The 11,500-nt window shown below is 32.8% G+C and overlaps 1 protein-coding gene across 1 annotated transcript in view; it reads left to right on the top strand.

Annotated features, from left to right (window-relative positions):
* Positions 1-11,244, top strand: part of LOC6564751 (neuronal acetylcholine receptor subunit alpha-7) — a 116,448-nt gene extending 105,204 nt beyond the window's left edge. The window contains exons 9-14 of the mRNA XM_043216203.1: positions 5,488-5,597; positions 7,732-7,886; positions 8,117-8,233; positions 10,693-10,873; positions 10,940-11,083; positions 11,144-11,244. Of these exons, the coding sequence (XP_043072138.1) occupies positions 5,488-5,597; positions 7,732-7,886; positions 8,117-8,233; positions 10,693-10,873; positions 10,940-11,083; positions 11,144-11,152 (716 nt within the window). The 3' untranslated portion in view covers positions 11,153-11,244. The remainder of the gene's footprint in view (positions 1-5,487; positions 5,598-7,731; positions 7,887-8,116; positions 8,234-10,692; positions 10,874-10,939; positions 11,084-11,143) is intronic.
* Positions 11,245-11,500: the final 256 nt, after the last annotated feature.

The raw sequence follows: 11,500 nt of genomic DNA on the forward strand, positions 1-11,500 counted from the left end.
TTGCACAAACCATCGCCAATAATAACCAAATGGGCATTTGTTAGTTATTGTGGTTGTTACTATCCCTCAGCACCCTACTATGAATACGATTGTGAAATGTAGATGACTGCAGTTGTATCATATGCCCCGTAGAACTTGAAGTAGAAATGTATATTAATTTATGCTCCCCGTCCGATTAAACGTAGTACCCAAAAATGAAATATGGTTGTAATTTTAATATCTAATTTTATCATTTATGTTCCTTCTAATAATTTTCTTTTATTTCAATAAATTTTAGACGGACTATATTTGGAAGTTCTTAAGTTTTTTATTCACATATTTGTACATGTATCCCATATACTTATTATTTTAAAGAGTGGAAAGTTCTATGGGGATAGTTCGATGAATCTACATATACTTCTAGATTAGTATAGTGTGCGTGAGCAGCAATTAGTCAAAGATATAGATTCTAGATCATTTAGTGCCAAAATGCAGACAGACACTGGAGCAAACATGCATTGTATGTGTTGTCCGTGTAAATGAAATTAAATTTGTCATTTATAATTATTAAAATGAATGTCATTTGCATAAATACAAACCATAATATAACTCAAGTGTGAAAGTGTTACTTATACATGTATATATGTGTGTGCATGTATGATGTGTGTATGTAAGTATATTGTATTATTCTGTATGCTCCCATATTTGGTGGACGGATTGCGATCCAACCAGGTGATGCCGTTGTCACAATTTAAATACATACAAACAACAAGCCACATTAGTGCCATGACTAGAAAAGTTTGCACATCGAAACATATACATACTGATATATAAACGTATATTTATATCAATAAATATAGATCAGTTAGGTAACTTGTTGAATCATCATAACTAAGTATTACAACTTGAAGCATGATAATGTTACAAAATTTAGTTGGACAATAACAATAATAATAATAATAATAATAATCCCTAATGAAGTGTTCAGATTTCAATTCTTTCGTTTGTAGCTTAATTGTAAGGTAAGTCACGTGTAAGTCATACAACCGAAGACTACAATCATCCCAAATTTGATCAGCTTTAAATTGATATCTCAATAAAGTTGGGTTAAAGAAAAATTACAAAAATTCTCAACATTTCAGATTTAATAATATACATATTTCGTTAAATACAACACTGTCATCTATTTAAGCATGTCATTCCTTCATATTCGATTGTGATCTTTAGTACTTTGTGTACTTTAGTATTTTGAACTATTTTAGATATCATAACGTGCACAGATGATAATGCATATAGCGCACACACACACACAAACACGCACTCTTACATATATTATCGACCGTATACATATACTCATAATACATACACACACACACACACACACACACACACACACACATGTGTATTAATTTAATTTCATACCCATCATATGTAGTATGTGTATTTTGAATTTCATCTGTTGAACCTTATATCGTATCGAGGACTGGTATGGCAATTAAACTTAAAGCATGCACTCTGGACCTTTCGATAGACAAACTCTCGTATTTGGTTAATCGAAATCCAGCAAAAACTTGCGAAAACAAAACGAAACAAAACAATACAAAAAAAAAAAAAAGAAGATAACAAAAGTGACAGGCCAGATTCATGAGTCGGCGGGTGTCGAGAAAGTCGAGAGAGTCGAGTCGAGTTGTGTCGAGTCGAGTATTAGGCAACTTAACCAAGTTTCTCTCTTAACCATAAGTATTTATATAGTATGTATGTATACACACGCACACACAAATAACTGTATATTTTATTTACAACTTGTGTAGAGCTTTGTTTTCGATTCTGTGATTTATTTTGGATTTTATGCGTACAACGAGTGCTCGCATTATTAATGTCTGTGTCAGATATTGCCAAGGACCACTACCACATAATGTAAAAGAAAAAACGTTCTTGTTGGCATGCAAGAACACAAATGCCTATAAACTGTTGACATGCCCCGGCCCCCACGCTCCGCCCTGTTCCGATACACACACACCACACACACACACACACAAACACACAGAGAGACAAAGACATATTCACACACACACACACACACACAGATAAATAAACATTTGATGTATCGAATAATTTTGTATTGCACATTCATACAATATATGAATACAAATATGAATATGAATATGAATATGAATATGAATATGAATGTGTCAAGCGGCAATCCATGCAATATACACATTCCAACTGAATTGCGTTCGGGATGTGTGGATGTGGATGCTGTGAATGTGAATGTGAATGTGAATGGGGGCAAAGGCAGCGCCAACGTCAACGTCAACATCAACGTCAACTTTAACGTCAACGTCAACGTCAACTTCAATGTTAACAGAGACCGTCGTTAATTGATGCTTGAAACGCTATTGAACTTGCACCACTGTCTCCAGATGGTCAAACTATTCAACGCAACGCCCAATTTGCAATGATTTTGTTTGAATCTTGCCAATATACATATACACATACAAAAACACACACACACACACACACATACATAAACACATAGACAGCCAATGGGAACAGCTATGTAAATAAATATAGAAACAAATTAATGTCCGTAATTAATAAACAAAATTTAATAATTAAAACTAATTCCAAGCGAACAAACTCTGTCTGTTTCTATAATTACATCTTCTTCACTCTCTCTCTCTCTCTCTCTCTGTCTTTTTCTCTCTGTCTGTCTTAATATTTATCTTTAGCTCGCTCTTCAAATACTCACATTCAAAAAATACAAATTTTAAAAACAATATTTGTACAGCAAAGTTTTTTTTCTTAATCGTTTGCATGTAATATTGCAATATTTTGTCAGCTCAAGTTATGCAAATACTACTATGTTGCTAGGGAAATGGAGACTTTGTATTATAAATATCTATATATATACATATATATATATCTATATGTATATTATATATATATATATATATACATGAATATATACAGATGATGTAGTTTTAGAGTTTGGTTGGTGTCAGGCGGCTTCTGGATCAGCGGATCAGTGGATTAGCGAATGTATATACATATATAAATATATATATATGTTATTTTCTTATTCTCAATTTTGGTGTGGGCTCTACGAATAACAATTTCTTACTATAAGTATGTGTACATATTTGTCTTACAGTTTTTGCGTTGCTTATCGATTTTGTTTTAACAATTTTACAAATTGGTTTAGTTCTGTTGGAATTCTCTGTGACGTAGTGGGTAGACTAAATCTTGTTGTTTATATACCCCAATGCCTTATACAAAATTATTGCTAACTGCATATCTCGTGTTTGATTATATGTTTGATGGTGTTTCGCTTCTTTACCGTACCATACATACATATGTACATACATACCACATAAGCTTAATCACATGAATACTCCTACATGTACATACACACAGTCGCACACACATAGAACATCACAAGTATCAAACACAATTAGCTGAATACATACACACTTGTAAATAAAAGACACGATGTTGTATTTATTATGTTTATTTTCCTTTTGTTTTGCTCTTTTTAATGGATACCCTTAGCAAACATACTTACATACATGCATATGCATACTCGTATGTGTACATAAATACCTACATAGTAGAATCGAATCATACATGTGTAGGTACTACATATACACAGACTTATGTCTGCGATGTATGCCAACTTTTGCCCAATCGTTAAGGTAATTCCACAATATTCAAATATTCAACATGCATATGCGACTAGTTGCTGTATACAAACAACCATTCATTCATACGCTTTATGCGCCTTAAATTCTACAATTAAATAGTGGAGTGTATGTGCCCCAAAAACCAACAAAAACAAACCAAGAATACCAAAATCTTAACCTAATCAATCATATTTAAAGCTAATATGCCATTTTATTAATCAATATGCATAGTGAAATGGCAAAATTTGTTTTGCTTCTTTTGTTTATTCGAGTTCGAGAAATCAATTTGTTACCAATGAAATTTTATCTAATCAAAAATCGAATACAAATGCTATTCGTTAGTTGCATTTTTAATTTAAAACAAACAAAAAAAAAAAGTGTTTCGGAATGTTGTATTTTTCTTTTCAAATTGCTCATCAAATTTTGCGCCCTCACTGTGCATAATTTAAATAAATGCAATTAAATAGTATAAGATAAATATGTATATATAAATCGAAGCAGTCAAATGTTAACGCACTTAACAAAAACAGGAAACTTACAATATCCATTCCTATTTAATTGCCATTACTAACAACAATAACAAATACAACAATAACAATAACAATAACAATAACAACAACAGCCACAATACCAATAACAACCACAAGTATCACAAGCCGTAGCGATACAGAATACCCACACCTTGCCCAAGACCCATGTCTTTCATCAATTTATAGCTCAACAATTATGGAGAACAAAATCAGATCTCGATTTTTAACAAAAAATGATGATTGCGGATAATTGGTTGTGCACAAAGTCAAAAAAGAAAAACCCAAAAAAATATATATATTCAATGATTACAAAACCCAAAAGCTACAGGAATAAAAAAAAAAAAACAAAAACAAAAAAAAAAAAAAACTGAGCAAAAACTTCAATATGTAATTGAGCGGCCAAACAGCAGCAAGCCAAACCCAGCTTAGAAGTCAGTTTTCAAAGCGAACCAATTCAAACGCGCGGTTCAGTTCAAAGGCGCAACTCCTAACTCAGAGAAACCTGGCGCCATTTGAATTGGGCCACAAGTTTGTGGCGTTCTTCGGGGCGGGGAGGCAGTGTTCTATATATGTAGCGCAGAGCTTTTTCAATTTTCTTATCTTATCTTACTACTAATATATACCCAGTATTATTCGATAGGCAAACACCTGTAAAATAACTAATATTCTCACTCAAGCAACAACTCAAAAAAACTAATATATATATATTTCAAATATATACATACATATATGTTTATAAACTTAATAATTTCTTTTATATACTGCTTTGAACTTTTTCTCTAACTTTACTCTTACTTACGCCGCAAGTAAACTTCAGTAAGCATTAAGAAAGAACTAAAGAACAACAACAATACACTCAAAAAAAAAAAAAAAACGAACTTAAAAACAGTCTGTTGTTATTTTTTTGTTTTTTTGTCATTTCCAAAATTTGATGTAAGATACAATGCGAATTTGTACATAGAACAGCAAATAAACATTAATGTGTATAAAGTTTTTACTTAATAAACAACAAACAGCACAACAAACACACACACAATACCAACAACTACTTAACGATAACGATAAATCAGGGAAAGGCATTCAAAAAACAACTACAAAAACGTTATAGGTGTTTGAAGACGTGGCGGCCAACGTCGTATAATGTATAATCCGTATACGACAAAAACAGAGCAAAAAAAATATATAAAATAAAATTACAAAATATAGTACTCGTATACCATGTAGAATGAGCGAAAAGCGAATTCGATAAATCGATATATTACCACAATGTTTGTGTAATTTTTGTGTCCTTCTAGGAACTTATTTCAATTGCATTATGTTTATGGTGGCCTCATCAGTTGTGTCAACCATACTTATCCTCAATTATCATCATAGAAATCCAGATACGCATGAAATGAGTGAATGGGTAATATTTATATTTAAACTTACTAAACTTAACTAACTTACTTGCTAACTACTTACTTACTTACTTACTTACTTACTTATTCAAAACAAAAAAGAAAACTATTCATTTTTGAGTTGAACTATCGATATAATTTCAATTTTTATTTCTGAGCGTTCTGAGAGATACCGATACGTTTTCAATCTTGCTTTTTTCAAAACGAAACGACCATTTCAATCAATATATTTGAAATACCAATCCTAACATCAAACACCCCACACTCCACACCCCACACCCCACCGTCCACACACTCCAGACATTCATTCGGTGAAACAAGAAACAAAATAATAAAACATGTAGTCCGAATGGAAATCACATTGTATATACTATTTATACCTACATACATATATATACCTAACTCTATATACATACATGCTAATCTCAAACTAAGCATATTTAAACGGTTAGACATGAAGTTAACTTTTAATACACTCGCATACACATTTACCCTCAAGTCATGTGCACAAACTAGTTTCTTATACTTTTATACTACGCTGCATGCAAAACATATTGCAAGTCATACATACAACCACAACAAATATGGAAGGAAAGCCTAATCAAATAGTTAGATTTATAGTCACAAAATACATATATATTTTGTAATGCAAAAAAAAAAAACATTCGACACGAAAATGTGACAACTTGTTCAAAAAGAAACATTCCTCGGCTTTTAAATGCTTTTCAAAACTGGCTTCTGATCTAAATCATAATCAAAGGAATTGTTTTAATTAAAAACAAACTAAAAGCTTTAAATATACCTCACTGAGTAACAAAAGCTTCACACGGCGTCCTTCAAGCCCGACTAAACTAAATGTTTCTAAATGTTTCCAGTAAAAATGTTATTTTTATGAGAACCTTAAATGCCAATACTTATTAAAAAAACAAAAATTGAATTAAATAAAAATGCTTTTAAGTAAATATTTTAAACTTATATATCTTTGTATTATACAGATTAATTAAAATAGAATATTATGCGATGTCTGTTTTAAACTTCTACAAAAAAAGTCCATAGCATACATATATTTATATCTATATATCTAGTAAATTCAAGCAGTCTGATTTGTTTCTTTTATGAATGATAAGATTATACTTGATTGCATTATAAGTCTTTCTATCTATACTTAGTTACTTGCATATGTACATATGACAATCAAAGCACAATAATCACACAAAATTTTTATTTTTCCAACAAAAATTCTGGCCAACAACTACAACAACAACAACAACAACTACTACTACAACAACATCTACGTTAACTGGCAACTCTCAACGCTAAAAAAAAACTAAAAAACTACTCAACTCAACTGCCTCTTCAAATATTTCTTTCTCTCCCTGTAACTAACTAACTATGCAACTAACTAACTATGCAACTAACTAACTATCTTCGTACAACTACAATAACAAAAACTACAACAACAACTACAACAACAACATCTACAACTCTTCACGTGGCCGGCACTTGCTTTTGGCCACGAAACGCGCGTGTTTTTTGCCATCCAACTCCTACTCACTGAACACCCTCACAATCACATACGACCAATGTGTTATTAACAACTTCAACAACAACAACATCAACAAAAACAACAACAACAACTACAACAATTAATCCAAAAACAAACAACAAAAAACAATCTATTCTAAACGTTACTCAACTTAAAACTGAAATAATAATACGAATATTATTAACATATTGAAACGTTAACGATTTTCCTATAAATAAACCTAAATTTCAAATAAATAAATCTCTCATTGGACATGAACAAATCATACAAAATATTTTCTGACTGCCGTGTTTCGTAACAATTTCATCAACAAACGAAACAAACATGAATAACGACATATTTCATTATATATTTATGAACACTACGAATTATAATAAAAAAATAAAAAAAAAAACACTTGCTAATCAAATAACTAAACAATAACATAAACTGCTTGAAAACAAAAAAAAAAATATATATATATAACAAATTATAAAAAAAAAACTAATACGGTTTATACAAAAAAAAAAAAAAAATTCCAAAAATATACTTATTGCTATTATTTTTAACCGCATTACCCAACACACTCCGTCTCTCTGTCGAACTCGCACACACAGATAAGAGTAATATTCCTTTATTGGTTACCTTGCATATTGCGCATGCAAAGACCCGGACAGGTTGGCTACGAATGTCCGCCGCCGCCCTCGTCTTCGGGCTCCTCCAATGCTGGTGACAAAAAGCAACAGATACAAAACGTTGAGCTCAAGGAAAGGTAACCAAACTCTCTCTCTCTCTCTCTCTCTCCATCTGTCTTTCTGTCTCTCCCTCTCGCTCTCGTCTCTCTCTCTCTCTCTGTGTGTTTGCGACACATTCACTTTCTGACTAGCAGCTGACCATCCATCAAATGCTCGTTCTAAACATATCGATACTACTATATAAGCGTAGTATCTATCCAAACTGAACTGATTCTCCATTGATTAACGTCTCACACTTATGCAATAGATCCTCTAAATCGCTGCTCGCCAATGTTCTCGACATTGATGACGACTTTCGCTGCAATCATCGCTGCACCAGTGCCACTTTACCCCATCAGCCCACTTACTACCGGACAATGTTTAGGTGAGTTCCGATATTGTCTAACAGCAAATGATCTCATCACGGATGGCATTTATAAAAAAAAAATAAATAAATAAGAAATATAACCCTTCATTAAATTGCAAGGTAAGTTAAAGGTATTTCTCAAAAGAAACACAAATGTTTGTCGCTGCACGCAATGTATTTTGACAGATTACAATTACAGAGCAAAGTTTATAAATGAATCCATCATTTTATTTTCAATCAAAAGTTCATAAAGTAATCAGTGCCCATTTTAACACAAATGATACGAATTTATATGTCATGGTCCGTGAACATCGCACCGTGAAAAATAAGCTGAAGTTCCATTTGTAATTTTTGCATGTAGATACAAAATAAAAGCATTTATGCGGACTGCGGCATACCCTGTTCTTCGTATATTAGCCTCCCAAACCTAGCTCGAAAAATAAACAGGCATCAGTTGCATCGAATAGGCTCAAGAGCCAACTTTAAAGTTATATGTAAAACTATTCAATATTGAAACTGAAGTTTTGAAAAAATCTTAACCTTAAAGATTTCAGATACCTTAGATTCCGAAGTAAATGGGGATTAGTATGCAAATATCTTGTTATTAAATTCAAACTCATGTTCTATGCGAAGTATTGCAAAAGTGCTTTAAATTTGTAGGCTGTATTTGCTTAATAGAAGATGTATTCTTCACAGTCAAACTTTGTGATACCGCACTTTCTATGGCAAACGGTTATCGATATCAAAAACAGAAAAACAGAAAAAAAAGATGACAACATTGGTAAGCAAAAAAAAAGAAAAAAAAAAACGAATACAAGCAAGAACAACTTCAACAAGCCACATCCTTATCCGCATCCGCATTCTCATCCTCATTCAGCACAGGCTCGAATGACAGTCAATGACAATGACAATGACAATATGTGTGGTTCAACAACAAAGAGACAACAGCAACAATAGCAACAACAACAGATATAACAACAACAACATCATCAACAAACGCAACAAAACATACCAGCACTTGAACAGGCCAGGAGAAAGTAGTGGCAAATGGCAAGGACACGCATTATGTGACAAGCACAATGAACAAATGTTATAGCTGAAAAATATAAATACAGTCGTTATATAAAAGACTAAGCAGAAAAGAACAGAACAGAACAGAACAGAACAGAACATAGTATACAATAAAACATCTCTCTCAGCTGAGCTCACTTGTCCATCCACAATAGACAACGATATTGGGTCAATAAGCTAGTACAAACCCCGTCACAATTACATACTCGTACGCCTACAAAACTACTGGGTTGGCTTACATATGCGCTTCACAGGAACAGGCTGACAATCCCATCACCCGTGTGCTCTAGAACAAATCGCTTGCAAGACAATTCCAATTCCAGTTCCAATTCCAAGACAATTCAATCACATAAAAACTTGCTAAGCAGCTGTGTGATTTGTTACATCAGATTCATATTGCAAAATTAAATGCAGCTATGTCGCAAGTCTTCAATTACAATGATAACTGCAAATCAAATAAATAGTCCTAAATTCTATTTTAAAATACTTACTGGCTCTCAATGCCACTCGAGTTATTCTAATGAATGTGCCCAGTGCCAGTGTGGGGCGCAATGTCTATAACTATTGTTGTTTAACGGGTTGTGTATTAAAATCGTTATATAATATATAGCACCTTCTCTCTCTCTCCCTCTATCTCTCTCTCTCTGTCTGTCTGTCTTTCTGTCTCTCGCATTCGCTTTGTCTTGTAGTGCAGTTTCTTAAGTCTGACACTCAGCGAGAACAAAAGCCAACAAAATGAAAAGGCTAAGGATATCGCATCACTGTCTCAAGTGTTTGCCATGTCAATAGCAATACTTTCCAAATAAGCAAATAAGTGGGTGCCGTATGCTACATACACTCAAAAAAAAACCAAATGCCATGCACTTTTGAAAGCAGCTCTGACAACTAAGAACATTTTCTGTTTTGTTTTTCAAATAATTTTCAAAAATTTAAAATTAAAAAAAATTAAAAAGGTTTTTTCTATTTTTCAATATTTAATATATATTTTTAAATATTAAATGCAAATCCTTAGTTCTTCTGTAAAGTACAAAACAGTAATTTACACTCTCTACTGCTACGTAAAAACAAAAAATAAAATAAATTATAAAAATACCAATGTCTAATTATAATATAATTAACAAGACAAATTGTATTGTCAGAGTTCTGTGTGAACACCCTGGAAATTAGACATATCTTTTGTAAATCTGATAAAACTGTGCCCTGAAATTAAGTACAGAATAATTTTCAGTTTTAGAAATATACTTACTGAATAATAAAGTGAGTTGGATTTTTACAAATACAGGGCGATTTGTTTTTTCAGTGTATGCATACATATACATTGTAAATACATACAATATACAGAATCGTCGAGCGTTTAACGTGAAAGGCATATTGATGAAATGGTTTTCAATGAGTTGTTTTCACAGGCAAGGCGACGATGGCAGTGTGGGCCCGGTGGGTCCAGTGGGTCAAGTGGGCCAAGTTGGACCCGTTGCCGCCGTAACCGATGCTCGCATGCACGAGGCCATTTCGCATACCTGTCTAAGCTCCTCGGCCGAATATGAGCTCGCCCTCATACTGAAGGAGCTACGTTGGATAACCGATCAGGTGCGTAGATGCTGAGCTGAACTGCGGTCAAATGGCCGGTTGCCAATCGATCGATGTTATTTGCAGCTGAAGAAAGAGGACGAAACAGGCGATATTACGCGGGATTGGAAATTTGCCGCAATGGTCGTGGATCGTTTGTGCCTTATTATTTTCACGCTTTTCACAATTATAGCCACGCTGGCTGTATTGTTTTCGGCACCACATTTCATTGTAAGTAGTCGCTGGGCTTTGAACTTGTCTTTTTATATTTATTATTTGTGTTCTTTATAGTTCCCGTAAATGCTTCACGCAACTCTCAACAGTGTCCACAACCCTTCGTTTTGAGACAAGTCGTACAAATATTATTTCTACTTTTGTACAATTTTAATAGAAAAACCAATGTATGAAAAAACAAAATAACAAACTAAAACTAAAACAAAGACAAAAACAAAAACAAAAACAAAAACCTGTAAAGAATACATAAACAAATGAATGCTTTTCAACTTAATGTTCTTTTGGATTCGATTCGATTCCTTTCACTTGAGTATAATTATAACAACATATTACTATATAATGTATAGATAATTTTTTTTAAACAATAAAATATAAAATAATATATTATTGTACGACGGTTTTAGTTATTTCCTT

The sequence above is a fragment of the Drosophila grimshawi genome, unplaced genomic scaffold, assembly GCF_018153295.1.
Source record: "Drosophila grimshawi isolate 15287-2541.00 unplaced genomic scaffold, ASM1815329v1 contig_848, whole genome shotgun sequence".
In the NCBI taxonomy this organism is placed as follows: Eukaryota; Metazoa; Arthropoda; class Insecta; order Diptera; family Drosophilidae; genus Drosophila; species Drosophila grimshawi.